The sequence below is a fragment of the Cotesia typhae genome, unplaced genomic scaffold (genome assembly GCF_013202065.1).
Source record: "Cotesia typhae breed Kobodo isofemale line unplaced genomic scaffold, CoteBio_Ctyphae contig_26, whole genome shotgun sequence".
Classification (NCBI taxonomy): Eukaryota; Metazoa; Arthropoda; class Insecta; order Hymenoptera; family Braconidae; genus Cotesia; species Cotesia typhae.
In genome coordinates this window covers 2,149,956-2,173,263 of record NW_027423732.1, presented here as the reverse complement: position 1 = coordinate 2,173,263, position 23,308 = coordinate 2,149,956, and the positions used below count along the sequence as shown (strand labels likewise).

Genomic DNA, 23,308 nt, shown 5'->3' with positions numbered 1-23,308 from the left:
ATAAAAGCAAAATTTTGTTATTTATATTTGTGCAAAATTACAAAATTAATTATTTAATTATAAATAATAAATGTTATTAAAAATTTACTTCTTTTATGAACTTTACCGAGAGTAAGTAATATTATTGAGGTGACAATATAGAAAATAGTGAAATTGAAGTTAAGAATTGAACTGAGGCTCAATAATGTCAAGAAATTAGTGGAATTTAATTATTTAATAAAAATACTGGCCAATAAAATAAAGTATTGATGGTACGCGGCAAACGGCCATATTTTGAGATTGAAAATTTCTGATTATATCAGGAGAACATCAAGTATCTAGAGTGTCTGGAATCGAAGTCGCCATTTTGGATAAATAAACTTCTTTTGAGATGGTAAGTTAGATTTCTTAATAATGTTAATAATAATAATATGAAAATTAAAAAAAAAATAATTGGTTACAGTTTTAAAAACAATAATTAATCTTTCGTTCAATAATATTAATAATAATTTTTTTTTTAAAAAATACTAAAGGTGCGTAAATTTAATTAATTTTTAAGAACTGTCAAAATTTTTAAATGAAAATTAACTTAGCCGACATCTAAACTTTTTTAGAATTTTTTTTTTAAATAAAATTATAACAAAAAATTTTTAAAAAATATCCACTTGTAAAAAATTTGAAAAACTATACGTTCAATTTTTTTGAAATATTTTTTTATTGCTAATTCAATTAATAAAAAAAAAAATTAAAATTTTTCGCTGTCGTCTAATTTTAGTTTCATAATTTTTAATGATACTTATGTACGTACTTATTTCTTAAAAATCAATAATGTCTAATATCTATAAGTAACATTAGTTTATAACTTTTTAATTGATTTCTTAAAAAAAATTTTTAAAATTGACAGCTGACGGCTAATTTCATTATAATTAATTTTTGTTTTCTAGGTTAGAAATTTGAATTGCTCACCAAAATAAAAATGTAGAAAAAAAACTTCCTCCTTTCTTTTATGATACCCGGATGGTATCAGGATCACATGTCTAATGAAGAGCTTCTCATGGCTCACATGTGTGTGTAGACAGTGGATTGTAACCTCAAAGTCGGCAGAATCTGAGAAAAGTAAATAAATGACAATTGACTAAAAGTAAGTTAATTATTGTTGAACAATAATTTAATTTGACATGTCATTTCATGAAAATTATTATAGTACTCAAATTGGGAGACATCTGATCATTTTTACAATTTTTTTTTTTTTACAAATTAATTACATAGCAAAAAAATTTTATTTATAGAAGCTCTAAAAAATTAAAAATGCAATTTTTGAAAATAATTTTGTTGAATTAGATGATTTTTAAAGAATAATTAAAAAATTGTCAAGTGTCTACTAATTTTAGTGTAATCAATTATTAATAGTAGTCGAATAGAATAGTTTATTGATTTAAGTTTTTATTTCAGGTTCATTTTTTTTTGACAGTAATAAATTGAGATTAAATTTCGTAAGTATTTTTTAAGTAATTGTAATAAAAATTTTAGTTTAGAAGTTTTAATTTTATTATTTGTGATTAAGAAAAATGTCAATCTTGAAGAAAAAAATTTGAAAACAACAGAAATATTATAATACTAAAGCAAGCCGACGTTTTTAATTTTTTCTCATTTATTAAATTGGAACAAAAAAATTTTTGTTAAAAATTACACTTGTTTTTCATATTTTTTACAGACGAAATTAAAAAAAAATTTTTTTTGTAATCATTTATTCAATGAAAATAATTTTAAAAATTTTTAGATATCAGCGAATTTCATTTTCATGAAATATTTTAGAAATTAAAAAACCTACTTTTATTCAAAATGATCACTCTCAATCACAAATAAAGTGATCAAAGTTAATTTCAAATTTGAAAAAAATTTTTTTTCGTCATTTCTACGCGTTTCAAATAAAAATACGTTGTTTCCAGAAAAAAAATTTTTTGGTACGGTAGGTATCCTGGGTGCTATTAGGGCGTACCAAATTTTTTTTTTGCATTTCTGCCCGTCTCAGGCATAACTACTTCGATTCCCAGAAATTTACCTTCCATCAATAATTTCAAATTTCCCTTTAAAAATTTACCCTAATAATTTTTTACTTTCAGTATCTTCGAAGAAAGTCATGCTCTAATCTTACACCAAGATGCTATCACTGCACCGACTGCTAACCCTCCAAAAGTTATCGCCACTATCTTCTCTACTCTCCCGTAAGTTCCTCTCGGCAGCGTACCCATGTACCGAAGCGTGGAACCGTCGCTTAGAATCTCCTCTTCTGAGCAAGATAAACCCCCGAGACTTGTTCCTAGAGCTCGACAAAAAACTGTCTCCATCCGGTAAAGTCTCGGCAGTGGACTTGGACCTCTTCGCCCACACCATCGACGAGGAAGACGCAACCGAGGAGTTCATGGACATCCTTCACAGATTTCGAATGACAGCCGAGACTTCAAAAACCCTGGAGTCGACCCACCACGCAGTGATCAGGTTCTTCCTGGACAACAACCACATCGACGAGTTGCTGACAATCCTGGACGACAGGCTCAACTACGGGATTTTCCCGGACCACTTTTCTACAAACTTGATCCTGAACCAGCTGCTGAAGGTCCCGAACCACGTGGCAGCTGTAAAGGTCGCCTCCTTGTTGATGCTCCAGGAGGACAAGGAAAATCCGCTGTGCAACACCCTGGCGCTTTACTCCTGCGGAAAACTCCTCGAGGAAGGCTTTGACAAGTGGGAGCTTCCTCCAGAGCCTGTCGTCGACCCCAAGGAGGAGGTCGTCAAGATCCGGGTCAGGTACCTCAGGAACCCCTACTTCGACGACCATTTTGATCTCAAGGACCCGAAGGCCATCACCGGGAAGACGATGGTCTTCTTTACGAAAAACAGGGACGACATTCTAGGACGCAGTTGTCTGCTTCTTGGGTATGTGCTCTGGGGCAAGCACGAAATGGCCGCCGAGTGTGTCGCGAAATGGCGGAGCGTAGATGGCGCTGTCTTTAAAGAGGTGTTGGAGAAAGTGGAAGGGGAACTGAAGCTTCAGAAGGAGAAATTTAAAGAAGGGGAGGATTTGAAAGATTTTGAGAAGCTTAGGGAAGAGGTTAAGAGCTTGAAGAGCCAAGAGGGAAGTTTGGTTGACAAAATGGCTGCCGAAGTCAAAATGGCTGTCGAAGAACATGAACAGAAAATGATTCAGGATCAGATAGAGGTATAGAAATATTTTTGTTATCTTTCTGGAATTTTGAAAAATAAAAATCCAATTCTTAAAATTGGAATTTTGAGTTCCGTTTTTAATTTTGGGAATTTCCTGACATATTTTGAGTGTAAGGGATTTATTTAATTCTCATAGAATTTTTTACAGGAGCTTTGTTTAGATGCTTCCGGCCAAATTTTTAAATTTGAGCGGGAATGCTCAAATAAAGCTCGTGTTAAAACTTTTTATGATAATCAAATAAATCTCGTCCAAAAAAAATTTTTGATTTGAAGAAAATTTTTTTTGCATTTATTCACGTTTTATACAAAAAATACGTTGTTTTTTTTTTTTTTTTTTTTTAATTTTTAAGGATTTATAATTTATTTCAGACCTTTAAAAAATGGGAGGAGGTCCGTATGGCCGAACTGCATCGTCAACTGGATGAACTGGACAAGCAGGCAAGGATGGAGAAGGTGAAGAAGATGAAGGAGGATATGAAGAAAGAGGAGCGCGTGCTGACTTTCTTCGATCACGAGGAAGAAATCGAGCTCAAGATCGAGGACAAGCTCCAGCGAGAGCTCGAAATTTACGGGCCTCCGACCAAGAAAAAGATCGAAGAGGACGAAAACTACGTGCCTCCGGAAATCAGATCGCATACTGCCGGTAGAAATCGCCGCTAGATTGTATGAATAAAGATTAACACTTTTGTAATTTATAAAATTAATAATAATTGTTACAGTAATTTTTAATTATGTTTTTAATCACTTTGAGGAACTTCGGCAGCCTTTGCCTGCCTTTTCTTTTCTAATTGTGCTGTCAGAGACGCCGTTTCTTGGCGCATTTGTTCCAGGTCGGCGGTTATGCGCTCCAGGTTGGCGCCGATGTTTTTCTTGGACTCGGTGTCGATCTGGAATTAGAAGACATGAAAAATTTTTTTATTCTAAAAAAAAAAGGGAGTAGTAAGGTAAAAGCCCTAATTAGTGTTAAAAAAAATCAACTTTTGTTATTTTTTCAAATGGTCAGCAAATTCTCTCAGAGAATCCCAAAATAAGGACCTTGTCAAAGTCTGAGTTCTTGATTTGAAGATTTACAGGTCACGGATCGTAATTTTTTATTTCCCATTTAAATAACATAGAACAGAAAGATTTTTAACTTTGCAATTTTTATCTTCGGATTTAAAAATTTTTTAATTGCCATAACTTTTTCAAAAATTGACTTATCGGAACGTTTTTTTTTTTCAAAATTTTTTTTATTAAATGTTCATTTTGGGAAAAAATAAAAAAAATTATTCAAACCTATCGTCATCGTTATTATCTGATTAAGTGCCATATTCGGAAAAAATGTTAAGTTAAAAAACATTTTCTTGCTTAGCTAAGCTAAATGTCTTTATTAGTTTAAGAATTATTGCATTTGAAACATCATAATCATGTATATTAAACCATTTGATGAAACCGTTTTAACCATAAAACTCAGAGTATCGGAAAATTATTTATTTCAATGCCCACCATTTATTAAGCAATGAATAAAAAAACAACTGTTTTTCAATTTTCTTTGTTTTTAAAAAAATCAATTTTCTCGATGATTAACATGTTCAACTTTTGGTTCTATACTTTTTTCTTGTTTTTTAAGGATTGCCGGAAATTTTTGGAACGGTGTTACAAAAAATAAAACTAAAAAAAAAAAAATTTTTTTTTTTCAAAAAAATTACCTGTTCCTCTAGATCTCTAATTTCCCTGACAACAGTCCCAATCTCCTCCACCAGATTAATCAGCTCCGCACAATCAGTGTGCAAAGTAGCCAGCAGCTTGTAAGCTTTCCTCGAAGTTTCGTTAGTCTTAGCATCGCGGAATATCAACTCATCAACAACAGTAAAAGACCGCTCGACTTTTCCGGTCAGGATATTAATCTCCTTCTGAATTTCCCTCGTATCTGCCAGGACCTTGTCAATCTCGTCCTTCTGCTTGCGCACATTGTTAATTATCTCCAAGATCCGCTGCGTGTACGCGGAGCGGTTCATGTCCTTAGGAAGCTTGGACACTTCAGACAGCAACTGGGTGTATTGCTGGTCCTTCCGCTGACATTCTTCTAATAACTCGCGCTCTGTTTCTTTCAGCTGGCGGAGTTCGTCCAATTTCTTCTGACTTGTACTCTGAAATTATAAAAAAGAATAATCAAAAAAAATCTTTTTAAGAATTTAAGAATTTTTTATCTTGAATCAAGACAATAAGCTTCTTAAAAATGATTTTCTTGGTTCAAGAATTTTACTCTTGATTCAAGTTAATTTTTTTTTTCAGTGTAAAACTTTTTAAATATCTTATCACTTTTTTAAATCACTAAATAATACAGAAATTTCAATTCATGGAAAAATTTATACACAGAAAAAAAAATTAATTTGAATCAAGAAAAAAATTCTTAAACCAAGAAAATAATTTTTAAGAAGCTTATTGTCTTGAATCAAGACAAAAAATTTTTGAATCAAGTAGGGGAGAAGGGGGTCAATTGAACCACGGGGCAATCGGACCATTCGAATTAAAAAATCGAAAAAATTGAAAAAACGCTTCATGCTCTTAAAATTAGATTCTAATATATTAAACTCGTATATGATCAAAATTTGAAATCATTGCGATTAATAAATTTTGAAAAATTGAGATTTTTTTATTTTTAGGCATGTAAACTTTTTTTTCGGCTGGTGACAAATTGTTTAATAATATTTCAATTTTTGGATTAATTGATAAAGTTTGAATTGTAGTCGTTCTATATACTTATACTTTATAATCCTCAACTTTGTTTATAGTGATATAATAGTTTATTTATTTATTATTTACTATTAATTGTTATAAAATTATATGGGGTCAATTGAACCAGCAGTCCCGGGAACGATTGAACCATACAGAGAAGCAAGGGACATGCGCGCGCATCTTGACTCCACGTGAAAAAACTCAGGGAAATAACCTAACACTTTGATGAACTTAATTTATAATGAAAATTATCTTTAAATTGATTTTTAATTTATTTAATATAATATCTGTGCATTAAAATGGTGCAACAGTAATATTAGCAAGTAACAATTAATATATTATTTATTAAAAGTTCGGGTTTGAGTTTTAAATATTATTGGTTCAATTGACCCCAAACAGTGGTTCAATGGTGACCCCCAAGCGGAGGTCAATTGAACCATTCGACGCGTTTGGATAAATTAATAATTTTTAAAAATTCACGTTGTTCATTGACTAATTTATGTATTGATAATGATAGTAGACATAATAAACTACCATTCCAAGAAAAAAAAAATTATTATTTAATTTTGATTCGAATAGTAAAAAATTACTAAAATTGTTTTGGTTCAATTGACCCCCTTTTCCCCTACAAAAGGCTTCAAACCCTTCTACTCACAGCTTGTTTATAAAATTTGTCCCTCTGGTCCCGATACTGATTGATCAGCGGCGCGCGATGCTTTTCCCATTGCTCCGCCAAGCTGACCAATTTACCCTTACCCGCCTCAATAGCCTCCTCTAGCTTCTTGACATTATTTTCCCCATCATCCAGCAGCTCGTAAATTTTATTCTTCACCTTGTGCTCCTCCTTGAACTTCTCAAACTTCACTTCTGCCTCTTGCACCTTCCCCCTCTCCTCTACCAGCTGCCCCTCCAGTTTCCCAACTTCAGCCACCAGTTCTTCGTACTCTGACCGCAAGGCGTCGCACTCTGTCTTTAGAACTTCCAACTTGGACTGTTCTTTTTTTTCTTCTTCTATTTCTTCATTTTTCGGCTCTTCAATTTCTTTATTTTCATTTTTGCTCTTTATTTTTTCAGGAGTTTTATTTAATTTTGTGTTTTCGTACTTAATCAGCGAAAATCTGCTCATCAGTCTTATATTATTATTATCATTATTAATATTTTTGTTAATATTATTGTAATTATTAATATTATTATTATTTAATTTAGAATTAAGCCAGTCAATGCGTGAAGAAATATCACAAGGCTTAGAGTATAAAATTTTTGAATCACTGGAAATTATTGAAGGCATCAAAGTACTAGGACTCGGTAATTGTTCATTAATTGCTAATTGGTAGCGTGTTTGGTAATCTTTTACATCATCTGTAAAAAAAAAAAAAAAAATACACACAAATAAATAAAGCTTAATAAATAGTTTTATAAGTTTGATATAAAATTATTAAAAAATAGAAAACAATTTTTTGGATATTTACCATCAGCATTTAAAGAAATAACTTCAACATCGACATTCCGGAATGGAATTTTCCTGTGGCCGCCACTGAGAATCTTGTGACAGTAATGGGGCAACCATGCCCTGGAGAATTGCTCGACCAAAATATTCCCTACTCTTCGTTCCAGCTCGTCGTACCTGCTCAGTAACAACCCATTGGCTTCCTTGTCGCTGTCTTTCGGCAGCTTGTCTATCAGGAACATGAAGACCCTTCTGAGGTCGCTTTCGGAACTGTAAAGGAATGTCTGGTAGCCGATGTCTCCTCGATATCCCAAATCCTGTAAATACAAATTCATAGAAAGTATTAAATAAATTGAGGAGTTTTGAATGGTTATAAATGTGTTCATGAATCAAAATTTCAATATTTAGCAATTAAAAAATTTTTTGAGATATTATTTATATAATGAAGAGACAAAGAAAAAATTTTTAACGGGTATATATTTATCGTAAATTGGTTTTGATATTTTTTCAGCGATAGTCATTTATGATTTAAATAATTAAGGGGTTATATCCACTTGTAATTTTGAAAAAATCGAAATTTTTTTTTGCATATTTTGAATGTATATATATTCGAGAATATTGTCTGTAAATTTCAGAGTAATCCGGTAAATAGTTTCGGAGTAATGAGCGTATTTGTAAAGACGTCTCTGAGCGTTTGAAAGTAGGCGGAACCGTAACTTTAAATAATAGCCAAAACTTTAATGCGTTTTAAATGCGTTTTACTCGAAACGATGTTTTCAAAGTCGGTGAGGAATATTTCTCCGAAACGGCTTGACCGATTGACTTGAAATTTTTACAGGATCTTCTTAGATACTTTTGTCAGGTAATGATCGAAGGAATAAAGTTTTTGATGAAAATTTCGATTTTTTAAGTCACTTTAAAGTGTAAATTTTCGTGCAAAAAAAGATTTTTTTTGTTAGGAAGCCGCCATTTTGTCTAAAATCAAAATTTTGACTATTTCTTTGATCATTACCTGTATTTATCTATCCTAAAAGTAATCCTTTTAGTTTTTTTTATTTCAAATAATTTGGATCAGAGATATCTTCCTCACCGCCAAACACCTTTTTGTAGAGGACCTTCAAGAGATCTTCTACAGGAACGACGGAACCCAATATTTTTATTAATAAAATATGAATTCTTAGAATACGTTAAATTCGCTAAATGTTCATATATTTTATGTATATATTCAATAAAAAGCCTCTCCAGAAAAAATTAACAAAAAAACACATTTTTTCGAATTTACAGGTGGATATAACTCTTTAAGAGAGTAAAGAAAATTTTGCAACGAGGATATGATTATTTTTAGAAAAATTTTTATAGTTTAATTTTGTACTATCAGAAAGGTCTTCATAGTAATTAGTGCCTTTTAGTTTTATGTATTTTTCAGTAATCAATTTTTTATGCCAAGTTTTTGAAGGAGTTTTTAATAGTTTGTTGGTTCTATAAATTTGTTCACAGTTTATCTCTATACAACCCTAACTTCAGTTGATCTTCTGGGTTTTAATCAAGGTCATAGCCACAGCACTAATGTATTTGCATAGTTGTTAATATCCCTTAGATAATTTTAAATAATTTTAAATAATTTTAAATAATTTTATATAATACTAGATTATTAAAAACAATCTCAAATAATTTTTTGCTACAACTAGTGTATATCGTTAATTTTATCTATCTCTGATAATTACAGAAAAACTTTATAATTCAATACTCCTTCATAAATATGGCCAAAAAGCTCTTATTGGGATCTAATTAATCAATTTTTCTAGATAAATTAATTTATACCTACATTTTCTATTTTTCTCTATTATTTTGGTATCCTGATAAATTTCACCGGATAAATATTACTATATTTACAAATTTTAATAATGTGAAACTGTTTTTTATTTTTTATTTATCTTTTTCTTTGTTTCTCTCGAAGTTATCATTTATAAATTTTAAATATTTTCTTTTTTAATGTAATTTCATGAATGTATATTGCCGATTGGCGTTTTTGAAATAAATAAAATAAATAAATAAATAAATACTGTTAATCTTTGTAAATTATAAACATAAATTACTAAGTTATAAACTTACTTAACAATTTTAAATGTTAACTTGTATTGCGCACTTAGTTTAACTTAAATAATTTAAATAATTGTTAAACAACACAGCATTCAACTTTGTATTATATTTCAGAGACCCTGTTATTGGCCATTTGGCTGTTGGGTCGTGTAAAAAGAAAATAAATAAATAAATAAATATTTCAGCAGTCACGTAGTGACTGCAGGTAACTATTAATTATGATCAAATTTTCTAAATAATTAAATTACCGAACATATTTGTGCTAGCGTAGCACCGGTGCGAAATCTTGCAGCCATATTAACAGGCAGTGTCCTGGACAGTTCAACTCCCGGCTTTATTATCTCCAAGCATCTCACTGCTGCGTTTACAGTCAACTCTGTGGTAAATCTATTTAAATTTGTTATTTCTTCATCTATATCACTGGAAAATAAATAAAAAATAATTAATTAATAAATAAGATACTAAAATCAGCTGTTTAAAGTTTTTTCATTAACCAAGAACTAAAAAATATTTATAAAAAATTGCACTTATAGCTTTTTAAATCTTTTTTAAGCTAATATTTTTTTTTTTAAACAAAATAAATTTTAAAAATTGCCAGTGTCGGCTAATTTTATTTTTATTAATAAACAATAATAAATTATTTTCAGATTCTGATTTAATTTGTATAAAAAAAAAAGTTATCTTACCAGCCGATTTGACGCAAGGAATGGATAATAATATTGTCAACCTCTTCCATCTTGATGAGTTGTTTTTATTTATTTATTTATTTATTATTCTTCTTTATTATTGTCATTTAGTTTCATTTTTTAGGCCCGAGTTGACTTGAATTGTTGGATTGTTTTGATTATTTCGAAGGTTCATGAGGGGTGTGATCAGTATGATCATCTGTGAGGTTGGTAGCATAGATTACTATTAAACCGAGATATTTTTAGTAGATTTCATAAAAATCTAACTTTTGCAGCCGTCCTCATGGCGCAACTTTTAAAAAATTTATGAAAATAAATTTAGCAAATATTTAAAAATTTTTAGAATTTTTTTTAACAAACAAATTATGGCAAAAAAATTAAGAAAAAAAAAATTGACATTTAGAAATTTAAAAAAATTAAAAATCATTTTTTTGGAACTAATTTTTTTGTTAAATAAAATTAAAAAATTCTCTAGTGATTGCGAACTTTAATATCATAAAAATTTAGCTATTTTCTTATAGTTTATATATGTGAAGGGGAAGGAGAAGGGGGTCAATTGAACCAAAACAAGTTTGGTAATTTTTTACTATTCGAATTTAAACTAAATAATAATTTTTTTTCTTGGAATAGTAGTTTACTATGTCTACTATCATTATCAATACATAAATTCATCAATAAACAACGTAAATTTTTAAAAATTATCAATTTATCCAAACGCGTCGAATGGTTCAATTGACCCCCCGCTCGGTAAGCTTCTTAAAAATTATTTTCTTGGTTTAAGAATGTTTTTCTTGATTCAAATTAATTTTTTTTTTCTGTGTATAAATTTTTCCATGAATTGAAATTTCTGTATTATTTAGCGATTTAAAAAAGTGATAAGATATTTAAAAAGTTTTACACTGAAAAAAAAAAAAAAAAAATGAACTTGAATCAAGAGTAAAATTCTTGAACTAAGAAAATCATTTTTAAAAAGCTTATTGTATTGAAACAAGATAAAAAATCTTTAAATCAAATAAAATGTACTTAAACCAAGTGAAATTTCTTAGTTTAAGAATTTTTTAACTCAAGCCAAAAAGATGAAATTCTTCAAAATTATTTACTTGATTCAAGTAAATTTTTTTTTCTGTGTACAATTAAAAATCATTAAAAATGGAATTTAGATATTATTTAGTGATTTAAAAATATTGTCAAGAATTAATTACTTTAATTTTTTAATTTGAATGGTTCAATTGATCCACTTCTCCTCTATGTATTGAGGTGTTTCAAAAAAATCAACTTTTGTTATTTTTTCAAAAGATCAGTAAATTCTCTCAGAGAATCACAAAATAAGGACCTCGTCAAAGTATGAGTTCTTAATTTCAAGATTTACCGGTCGCGGATGGTAATTTTCTATTTTCCATTCAAATAATATAGGAAAAAAGGTTCTTAACTTTGGAATTTTATATCTTGAGTTTTGATCAATTTACGGCAATGATCATCTTGGATTCTTATATAAAATTGTACGCTTTACAAAAAAGGTGCGCGTCTCTTATCATTTTTCTATATATTGATTTCTTCCCGAGTTATTTGAAGTCAAAATTTAATTTTCATCGAATTTTTGGGTATTTTTACCTCAGATTGAATATTTCTTCTATGTATTTTGCTCCACTGAATTTAAACCTGAAATCTTGTCCCATTAACGCTTTAAAATTTTTAAAAATCTCAAAACCAAGGTTGTCAGTAAAAATGTCACAAATTAGTTCTAAAAATTGTTTTCTTTAATTAAAATTATATCCAGTTTCAAAATTCGAATTAACTTGGAAACTATTGTTTCTAAGCAGTTATTTAAAATTTTAACATTGATAATTCAAATTTCATAATCTTTAAATTTGTTTGACAAATATTATTTCTTTACAAGATAATTATTCGAACAAAATTAGTTCTGAATAGTTAGATTTATTTTTACTTGTATCACATAAATATTGCGTTTTACAAGGTGTTTTACATATATATTTTTCTCCTGACTCTACTATACATATAAAGGTATCTGTTATTTTCGTATATAATTTTTATATTTTACGTGGAATTTTATTGTTAATTCTCTATTTTTACCTATACCTTTAGCCTATAGTTTTTTTTTTTTTTTTTTTTTTTTTATATACTCATTCACTCTATTCATTTCTTTCTTTCTTTAAAGTCTATTTTTCCTTTTTCCCTATCTCTCTTTCTCTTTCATTTTTCTTTAGATTATTTTCTATTTCCCTTATCACCTTGCATGTGCTCGTTCTTATCCTCCCTTTCATTATCCCCACTATTTCTTTTTTTATTTTGTCTTCATCCTCTGATTCCTCCCACCATTTCTTTATTTCCTCCTTACTTTCTTTAGTGAGTTTATTCCTTATTTTTTCACATGTTAAAACATGCATCAATGTCTCTTCCTTTTCTCTGCATTCTCTACACTTCCAATCCTTTTCCCCTTTTTTTCCAGCTTTTACTAGGTTTCCGCACCTTACTCTTGCCCATAATTCTTTATCTGCACTTCTAATTTTCTTGTTTTTCCAATATATTTCTTCTTCGCTTTCTTCCATTAGTTCTGTATATATTTCACTAAACTTCGATGCTCTTATCCTTGACTCTTCTTTCTCTATCAATTGCTTCTTTAATAGTTCTATTCCTGTCTTTATATCACTCTCTATCTCTTCTATATCTTCTCTGTTATATATTTTTTCTATTACTTTCTCGCATTTCATTCTCTTCGCGTTTTCTTCTATTTTCTTTCCCCATTTTGTCGGTTTCTTAATTATTATTCCTCTCATCTCTTCCCTTAGGCATATTTTGGCCATCTTGTGTCCTCCATTCCTGCGATTTCTATGATGTATCTCCATATCCTTTCCCTTATTATTTCTTCTATTATCCCACTTCCCGTTTCCCTCCTTACTATGCATCCTGGGGTATTTTTTGACACTCCTAGTGCCATCCTATTTAATTTGTTTTGTACTACTTCTATTTTTTTCACCTCTCCACATCCCCATATTTCTACTCCGTACATGCATCCTGACCTTACCAGTGTATTATATAGGTACATCCTGTCCTTCATATTGTTTCTTTCTGTTCTTCTTATTACACCCCATGTCGCGTTCGCCATCCTGTTCGCTTTATTTTTCATTATATTTAGGTGCATTTCATGGCTGTTTTTGGCTGTGAAATTATATCCTAGATATCTAAAGCTCTTCACTACTTCCAACTTTTCTCCTTTGTATTCCCACTTCCCTTTTTCATTTCTTCCTCCGTTTTTGAAAATCATCACTTTTGTTTTTTTGCATTTATCCTTAATTTATTTTTATCCGCATATTTTTCTAGTTCTTTCAGCATTCCTCTTAATCCTTCCTGTGTATCTGCAATTGCTGCTCCATCATCCGCATATTTTATCATATATATTTTTTCCTTCCCTATTACTGTTCCTCCTATTCTTTTTCTCACTATTTCGTCTTCCATGTCGTCTATGAATATGTTGAATAGCACTGAACTCAGTGCGCAACCTTGTCTCACCCCTTGATCCGCTCCAAATTCTTCTGATTTTGCTCCATTAATTACTACCTCATTTATTGTTTTACTATATATCAATTCTATCATCTTGTACATTCGTCCCTTTACCCCTATTCTCCATAACTTCTTCAGCAGCAAGTCCCTGTCTACTGTGTCAAACGCCTTCTCCAAGTCTATAAAGCATACATACAGTTTTTCTTTGTCTCTTATCTTTCTGTTTATTAATGCATTTAGTGTGAATATGTGGTCTCTTGTTCCTCTTCTCTTTCTAAATCCCGCCTGGCTCTCTTTTATCTTCCCTTCTCTGTCTGTCCAGCTCATTATCCTCTCCGCCATCATTGCTGTCAGTATCTTGTATCCTATGTCTAGCAGGGATATCCCTCTGTAGTTTCCCGCTATATCTTCGTCTCCTGCTTTATATATTGGAATTATCCTTGCTATTTCCCATCCCTCTTGTAGTCTTCCCTCTATCCACATCTTGTTTATTACATGTCTGACATCTTCCATCATTTCTCTTGGTAGATTCTTTATAAATTCTGCCGTGATCCCATCTTCTCCCGGCGCTTTATTCCTCCCTAACTTTCTGACTGCGTTTCTGAATTCTTGTCTTCCAAATTCCTCGTCTAGCCTTTCATCCTCACTGTTTTCTTCACTCTTTTCTCCATCTTGTTCTTCTGTATTTCTCCTTTTTTCTTTACTATTTAATAGGCTAGCGAAATGTTTTACCCAGTTTTTTCCATTTATTTTTTCTCCCTTGCACTTTTTATTTTTTTTACTTCTGAACTTGTTTATCATTTCCCACCATTTACTCATGTCTGTCGCATTATCTATCTCCTTTTTTTTCTCTTCCCACCATTCTTCTTTCACTTTCTTTATTTCTTCCTTGTATTTTTTTTTGCCATATTATACTTTTTCTTTTCTTCATTATTGTTTCCATATTTCGTCAGTTCTTTCAATTTTTTCCAAACGTCTTCTCTTAGTTCTTTGCATCTATCACTGAACCATTCTTTCTTTTGTGTTCCCCCCCTTTTTCCATTTCGTACCTTTTTATTCATTTTTGTCATCTTTGCCACCTCTTTTATTACTTCTCTTATATCGTTCCATTCTATTTCTTCTGTGCTCTCTTTTTTTCTCTCCATTTCTCGTTTGTCCCCTCCATATATTCTTCCGTTTTTTCTTTTTTCCATCGTAGTCTTTCTTCCGTTATCTTTTTAGATCTTCGTTTTCTCTTATTTCTTCCTCTTTCCTTTCTATCTTATTCTCTTGTCTTTTCAGTTCTATTTCAATTGGCAGGTGATCCGATTCTATTCTTTTTATTACTTTAAATTTTTCTACTCCATCTTCTTCTCCCCTATCTAATACCATTCCCAAATCTATTACTGAACAGCTATTTTCATTTTTTCCTCCAATGAACGTGATTTCTCCTGATCTATCCCCTTCTTTTGCTCCATTTAATATCTTTAGTCCTAACTCATTGCACATTTTTATTAGTCTCCACCCTTCTGCATTTATTTTTTTATCTTTCGATTTCCTCCCTTCTTTTTTACTCGTCCCTTCTGCATTGTATTTTCCTATTCTTGCATTCAAATCCCCTATTGCTATGATCTTTTCAAAGTCAGTCTCATTTTCATTTATTATTTTTTTTATTTTATTCTCTATCTCTTTCATTCCTACATTATTATATATTGCTATTATTAGCTCACTCTCTTCTCTGTTCGTTATTTTAAAGCCATGCATCCATTCCTCTACTTCCCATTCATTACATATTTCTTTTTTTATTCCCACTAAGTGGCCTCCACTTGCCCTTCCTCTCTTACATCCTACTCTTCTTTCTGCTACTTTGCACCACCACTTCATTTTGTCGCTCATCCTTTCTATTACTTTCTCTTTATTTTTTTCTTCTACCCATGTTTCCATTAGGTACACTATTTCATATTTCTCTAGAAGTTCTCTCACATCCTCATACTCTTTCATACCTGCAATGTTCCAGCTCATCATTCTACATTTTCTTTCATTCTCTTTACATTCTTTTTCATTCTCACTCCCTCTCTTTAATGCTTTTTCCATATTAAAATCTTCTGTTTTTCTTTTATATTTTTTATCTTTGATTCTATTTTTTTTACATTTACTCTCCCTTTCTATCCCTTCTCTCGTATCACTTCCCTTTCTCTCTTTTTCTGTTATCTTTTTCCCCCTTTTTTTTGCTTGCTTGCTTTTCAGCTCATACCTCACTTCACTACTCATTGTTTCTTCTACTTCACTTTCACCTCTGTTTTCTTTTCTTATCTGTGCTCCGTTTGTTTTTTCTCCTTCTGCTCTCTTCTTTTTTTCGCTGTCGTACCATCATTCCATCATTTCTCCTTTTGTCTCGTTCCAGCTTCTCCAGATGTCTCCAATTTTTAGTCTCTTTTCTTTTATTTCCACTTCCTTTCCATTGCTTTGTTCCCACCTTGCTACTTTTCTTATCCATATCTCAACTTCTCTTTCTCTTCTCGTTTTTTCGTCCATTATCCATATTCCCGTTCCCTTCATAATTTTTCTGTTTTCCCATATTATTTTTTTTTCTCTTACACTGTTGCACTCTATTCTTATTTGTCCTCTTTTTATTAGTGTTGTCCTCTTCTTTTCTATTCTCATTTTTAACCTTTCCTCTAGGTGCATCATTACTTCCTCCCACTTTCTGTATTTTTCCACTCCGTATTGTATGTGCAAGTTCGCCCTTACTCTTTTTCTTTTTTCCATTTCATCCTCCATCTTTTCATTTAATCCCTTTGGTTTTTCTTTTTCTAATTTCTCTCTTTCTTCTTTTTTTTTCCATTCTTCTTTTTCTCCTTTTCTCTCTTTCTTGTTTCCTTAATTAAGTCCTCCACTCTCCTTTCCAGTTCTTCTTGTGCTTCTTCTGCACCTTCATTTCTCTCTTCGTTGTCTCCATCTTCGCTTGCTTTACTTTCTCTGCTTCTTCTTTTTTCTCTTTGGTCTGTTAAACTCCTTGTTAATTCTTCTTGTCTCATTATTCCATATCTCACTAATTTCTTTAACTTTTCTATTTCCTCGTTTTTTTCCTCTATTATCCACTCTCTTTTTTCTATTCCTTCCCTGCATATTTCTAGCTCTCTTCTTGTTTGTATTTCCTCTTCACTCCTTATTTCCTTGCACTTGTACTTGCACTCTGTTTCCTTGCTTAGTTTTCTCAAAATTTTTTCAAATAATTCCCCTGCTTTTCTTTCACCATCTGTTCCATTCTTTCGATTTTTCTTCCCACCATTTCTCTTTCATTATCTCATTATTTTCATCTTGTGCCTGCTTTTCTTCTAGCTCACGCTTTTCTTCTATTCTCTTTTTTTTTTGCTTGTGCTTCTACGTTTTCTTTATGTGTTTTTTCCTCTTCGTCTTTGCTTTTTTCTTCTCCTTCTCCTCTTCTTTCTCTTTTTTTCTTCATCATCTTTTCTATTGTCGCTGTTGTTTTTTTCTGGTGTCCTGTTTAGAGTGAAACTTGTTTTGAATCCTTTTATGTATTGTTCCAGTGCTCCTTTTCTCATTCCCGTTTTGTTTTCTCGCGCCAATTCTTTTTCAATGGTGGTCTTCCCTCCCTCTTTTTTCTTTTACGCTTTTGTCGTTGTCTGCATTGCTCTCCACCTCGTCCTCTTCCCCGCTGTCTATATCACTCCCTGTGTCGCCCTCTTTTGTCGGCTTCCTGGACTCCTCTATTCCGTCTTCCACTGTTTGCTCCCTAACCTTACTTTCATTTTCACCTTTTTCCTTGTTCATTTTACCTATAATCCGCTTTTTCTGCTTCCACTTTTATTTTCTTTTTTCAATCACCTATTTTTTCTCTCTGTATTGATTATTTTCCCTTATTTCTCTCTATATTTTGTTATTATTTCTTTAATACTATCTTTACACTGATTTTTTACGCGTCTTTACTATCCAGGCCAGTGTTGCCAACTCCTAGTTCTGAATAGTTTTAAATTTATTATTGAAGTTTGTTTTTAATCAATGAATTAAGTTATCCATTATTAGCATTAATTATTTTATTAAATTATACATTATTAGTATTAATTATTTAATTAAAAATAAATTTTCTTCATTTGAAAATCTACTTCCATTTTGGCCTTTTTTTATTTGTAGTTTTTTCACTGTTGGCAAAAAAGAACTCTAAAGTTGATTAGTTGAAATTTATTAATTTTTTAAAGTCGGTACTTCGGGCGTCATTGGGATTTTTCAAGTTTTTAAGAGCTAAAGCTGTCTAATAAAAATATATTAAGAAGTTATTGAAGAAATGGCTTAAATTTAATAATAAAATTAATGAATTATTCTAATAAAAATAATTAATTATGAAAAAATTAAAAAATCTTTTAAATAATATTAATAATATATAAATTTTTGGTGAAATTAATAAATTAATAAATGACGACAAAAGTGCGTATTTAATTATTTTTAATAGTAAAATAATAGCTATTACACTGATTGCTGTTATCATTAGTGCTTTATAGATGATAATTTAGTTGATAAGTTTATTTAAAGATACAATATTGTAGCTTTCCGAGGAGAGAATAATTTTTTTTTGAGTTATAATAGTAAAAAATTGTCGATTTTTTTTTAGAGATGTTTATGAATATAATTGTATAAAATTTTGTCATTGAAAATTGAATTACTTTTATTTATTTGCAGTAAGAAATTGAGCTTGTTACGTCTTTAATTTATGTTAAATAATTTTAAGAAAAACGATTTGGTAAGATTAAAAATAAAAAAATTTAAATACTTTCAAATTCTTCTGAAGTTTGAATTTTTAATTTTTGAAAGAATTCTTTCAAGGAATTTCAAAACTAGAATTTTAGAGCTTTTATGTGCATGTCTAAAAATTTTTGTAGAATTATTTTTCACTGAAACACTAATTGTAGAAAATTTCTAAAACTATTCTTAAAAAAATAAAATTTCTTAATAAAAAAAGTGATTTGGAAAAATTAAAAGCAAAAAATTTTAAATACTTTCAAATTCTTCTATGGATTTTAAATTTCCAATTTTTGAGCATTGAATCCTTAAAAAAATTTAATACGATTTGAAGTTATTTAATTTTCAAAATTCTTGACAATAATTTAAAATCATAAAATAACATTAGAATTTTTAATTGGTTGAAAGACTTAGAACGATTCAAGAATCTAAAATTTATAAAAATAATCTTCAATCCTTTTAAATTTCGTAATAATAATTAAATTTAATTCAATTATTATTCAATAATTATTTAATGAGTCGACTCAGAAGAAATGAAAAATATTAAAATTTTAAACCTATATAACTTTAAAATTTTTTTAAGCCGCTAAAAAATTGCTAAATTTTGATTCCTGGAGCGATTTGGAACAATTCAAAAGTAATTAATTCTTGACAATATTTTTAAATCACTAAATAATATCTAAATTCCATTTTTAATGATTTTTAATTGTACACAGAAAAAAAAATTTACTTGAATCAAGTAAATAATTTTGAAGAATTTCATCTTTTTGGCTTGAGTTAAAAAATTCTTAAACTAAGAAATTTCACTTGGTTTAAGTACATTTTATTTGATTTAAAGATTTTTTATCTTGTTTCAATACAATAAGCTTTTTAAAAATGATTTTCTTAGTTCAAGAATTTTACTCTTGATTCAAGTTCATTTTTTTTTTTTTTTTTTTCAGTGTAAAACTTTTTAAATATCTTATCATTTTTTTAAATCGCTAAATAATACAGAAATTTCAATTCATGGAAAAATTTATACACAGAAAAAAAAAATTAATTTGAATCAAGAAAAACATTGTTAAACCAAGAAAATAATTTTTAAGAAGCTTACCGAGCGGGATCAATTGAACCATTCGACGCGTTTGGATAAATTGATAATTTTTAAAAATTTACGTTGTTTATTGATGAATTTATGTATTGATAATGATAATAGACATAATAAACTACCATTCCAAGAAAAAAAAAATTATTATTTAATTTTAATTCGAATAGTAAAAAATTACTAAACTTTTTTTGGTTCAATTGACCCCCTTCTCTTCTAAAATTTACTTGAACCAAGAAAAATTTCTTACTTTAGGAATTTTTCTACTCGAATCAAGAAGATGAAATTCTTCAAAATTTTTTACTTGATTCAAGTAAATTTTTTGTTCTGTGTAACTATTCAAAAATTCTTAAATTTTTTTTAATACCTCCAAATCCTTTTTAATTTTTATCAACAGAAAGATTGAAAAATATTATTTTTTTTCTAATCGGTTTTCTAAAAAAAAAAAAATTATACTTTTTATAAAATATAAACCTATAAAATTAATAATTACTCTAATCAATTACAAAAATAAACGGGCGTTATAATTTACGATAAATATATTTTAAGATATAATTGATAAGCCTAATGATCTCTTTAAAAATCAAAAATTTTAGTACCCTAAAAATAAATTAATTCTTTAAATTTTTCTTGAGTGAAGTAATAACCAAAATTAATGAACATATATTAAAAATTGAATTACCTAAAAAAAAAAAAAAATTTAGCCGCTAATCTAAAGTTCTCGTAAATTCGGATCGTTAATGAGCCATTAGTTAATTACACTTAAAAAATTGTGAAGTTATTATTATGATTTATCAGAAGAAGCGAGGCCACGTAGAAACAAAGCTATTAAAAAATATATAACGTGGAACAAAGAGCAAGCGGCTTTAGTTAATTATCCGACGTGAAGAATAATTTTATTGGAATTCGATTCATCAAAAAAATATTTGATAATTATTGAAAAAAATTGTGTTAATTAATTAATTTCATAGTAATTAATAAAGTAAATAGTTATTTTTTAAGCTAAATGAAAATGAAAATCCTGGTGAAAGTTCTGCTTGTGATGGCCGCGTGTCTGCCATTTTGTTGTGCGTCTCCAGTTGGCGACTCGACGCTCTATCTTGAAGTATGGAGAAGCGTCTGGCGGTTCACTAATGATTCCTACACCAACGGGATATATGTTAACAGATTTTATCACTGCGTCGGGAGTCCAATTATGCGTAATGTAATCCTTACCAGCGCTAAATGTATCTCACGGTAAGTTTGTAATTTTAGGGTTAAGTCTTTGGACTGATGCGTGTCCAAGTTTGATTATTTAGAGGAAGTTAAAGTTGCAACAAAATTTATTTTGTCCTGAAAATTAATAAAATTAGTTAAAAATTAAAATTTTTGGAACAGATAATTTTTTTGAGTTAATTACAAGATTCAAAATTTTTAGGATCGAGAAAAAGGTTGTGACGTCATTATATTCGGAATGTCTTTGGTATTTATCTGTCTACGCTTTTTAATAATTGTTATTCTTTACGAATAATTTTTTTTTCTTCCCAAAATTTTATTTCTTCATTTATCGATTTATTAATTTATTTAACCGACAAATCTAACCTATATTATGTCACTTGTTAATTTTTTAAATTATAAATCTGCAAAAGTCTAAATATAGTATCTTGAATATCCAATAGATGGCGCTGCGAACCGGATATAGTCTATGTCACTCTCCCGCCAAAATTCAAATTAAAAAAAATAATTTCCAATTTAAAACTTGTCTGGATAAATAAATTAAATACTTTATTTTTATTTTGTTAATAACTTTCACTAAAAACTTAAAAAAAATAATGAAATCGAAAAACATGCAGCTGATTTATTAATTTTTAGTAAAAAAAATTAATGCAACTTTTTTATTCAAAACAATAAAATAAATGTTGTCAAGTAATACAACATATATTTTCTTTAAATTAATGCAAAATAATCTAAAAAATTTATTTCCTTAGAAGACAATAAAAATCCAAATTTACTTTTTAGAAAATCTGATAGATGGTGTTGCGCGCTGGATATAACACTACGTCATTCTCCCGCCAAAATTCAAATTTAAAAATTGCCTAGACAACTAAATTAAATATATTTATCTTTTGTTGTGTTAATAAAATTAATTAAGCTTAAAAAAAATTAAATTGCTTCCAGCTTCTACTTATCGAAGAACAATCCTGAAATTTACCTTTATGGAGGTTACAACCAAACAGAGACGATGATCGACAGAGGTTCGCCGTTCTTCGTCCACTTTCTGGTAAACCGAATGCAGTCTTCCAAAGTATACAGCCCCATGGTTTTCGAAGTTCGTGAAGTTTTCTACCCCCAAGTCTCCGATCCCTCGGAGGTCCAGACGGATGCCGCTTTCCTGATCCTCATAGACCCGATTTACCTGAACGACGGCCTTGAATTCATAAAATTGGCCGAGAATGATCGCGATAGATATTACAACAACTGCATCATGGTGTCTGTCAGCCGGAGCAATACTAAACGTTCAATTAATCTCACCTGCGATTTTTATATCGATGAAAGCTTCGACGATCAATTGGATTGTTATCCTGTGAACAATTCTGATTACTTACGCGTAAGTTCTCAAATAATCAATTTAAATGATTACAAAACAATAAAATATTTATTTATTATTAATTTACTCAGCAGGTATTCTTCGACCCGGGCAGCCCGATTTTCTGCGAAGAAAATAATTCTATTGGTTTTGTACAAGTTGGATTTGTAGCTCAATATCCTTATTTGTTTCCTCGGTTTTCTTTCAGTAATCCACTGAGGATTGAAGCTATTCAAAAAATATTTTGAGTTAAATAAGGGACTTTTAGTTATAATTTTTTATTTTTGTTATTACATAATATTACTGCAATGACTACTTATTGTTAGTTGTTATAATATAAGTTGTTATAATACCTTTTTTTTTTTTTGGAATTTTGGAGTTTTTTTTCTGAAAAAATTAATTAAGTTTGATTTATAAATTTTAATTAATTCAAAACAATTAAATATCTACCCGATAAAAAAAGTTTTTGCCTAATTATAAATAATTATATAAGGCAAAGTACCCAGTAGTTGAACAGGTTTCAAAATAAAACGAATTTGACGGTATTCTTAATATATAAAGATGTAATTCGGCGCGCAGTAGCCTATCGGATCCGCCCCTTGTTTATCGAAGCATTGGACCGGGTTCAAGTCCAGCGTAGAGGAGAAGGGGGTCAATTGAACCAAAAATAGTTTAGTAATTTTTTACTATTCGAATTAAAACTAAATAATAATTTTTTTTTCTTGGAATGGTAGTTTATTATGTCTACTATCATTATCAATACATAAATTAATCAATAAACAACGTGAATTTTTAAAAATTATTAATTTATCCAAACGCGTCGAATAGTTCAATTGACCCCCGCTTTAATTGTACATGGGATTATATATAAGCCTATACATAATTAAATCTGATAATATATAAGATTATATATGGGTGATTCTCTGTAAGGACGTCTTAAATCTGTACAAAATTGTCTGACCAAATTATTTTTGATTTTATTAGAAAAAAAATTAACAATGATCAGACTTGCATAGTCAGATGTTATCAATATTTTTTCTTTGAAAAAAATTAATTAGTTATATGTAATTATATATAGTTGTATATGATTAGACAAAAACTTTTTTCATCGGGATAAATTAAAAAATAATCAATAAAAAATTTTTTAATGCTAAAATTAGAAAAATAATTTTTTTCATCTAATAAAAATATAATAAATAATTGTATATTAATTTAGTAAATAATTTATCATATAAATATTTTATTTA

General features: G+C 29.5%; 3 protein-coding genes and 1 pseudogene across 5 annotated transcripts; 2 read left to right on the top strand and 2 right to left on the bottom strand.

The window, feature by feature from the left end:
* The first annotated feature begins 923 nt into the window (after nt 1-923).
* Nucleotides 924-3,933, top strand: LOC141525278 (uncharacterized). The gene is made up of 4 exons (XM_074239695.1): nt 924-1,120; nt 1,432-1,472; nt 2,103-3,199; nt 3,574-3,933. Exons 3-4 carry the CDS (start codon nt 2,141-2,143, stop codon nt 3,862-3,864), a joined length of 1,350 nt encoding a protein of 449 aa, XP_074095796.1. The 5' UTR covers nt 924-1,120; nt 1,432-1,472; nt 2,103-2,140; the 3' UTR covers nt 3,865-3,933.
* Nucleotides 3,888-10,297, bottom strand: LOC141525277 (coiled-coil domain-containing protein 22 homolog). The gene is made up of 6 exons (XM_074239694.1): nt 10,156-10,297; nt 9,718-9,889; nt 7,392-7,686; nt 6,578-7,281; nt 4,893-5,333; nt 3,888-4,091 (listed from the first exon to the last, which is right to left on the bottom strand). The coding sequence occupies exons 1-6, from the start codon at nt 10,203-10,205 to the stop codon at nt 3,942-3,944; spliced, it is 1,812 nt and encodes a 603-aa protein (XP_074095795.1). The 5' UTR covers nt 10,206-10,297; the 3' UTR covers nt 3,888-3,941.
* LOC141525279 (uncharacterized) lies at nt 10,222-23,234 on the top strand. Of its 3 annotated transcripts, none has more exons than XM_074239697.1 (4): nt 10,222-10,361; nt 20,498-20,731; nt 21,653-22,082; nt 22,154-23,234. In XM_074239697.1, exons 2-4 carry the CDS (start codon nt 20,502-20,504, stop codon nt 22,307-22,309), a joined length of 816 nt encoding a protein of 271 aa, XP_074095798.1. In that variant the 5' UTR covers nt 10,222-10,361; nt 20,498-20,501; the 3' UTR covers nt 22,310-23,234. The 3 variants fall into 3 exon arrangements, with proteins under 3 accessions (XP_074095798.1, XP_074095799.1, XP_074095797.1); XM_074239698.1 differs by having other exon boundaries at nt 10,235-10,361; nt 20,486-20,731; nt 22,157-23,234; XM_074239696.1 differs by having other exon boundaries at nt 10,235-10,361; nt 20,486-20,731.
* LOC141525480 (uncharacterized) lies at nt 15,904-17,448 on the bottom strand (annotated as a pseudogene).
* Nucleotides 23,235-23,308: the final 74 nt, after the last annotated feature.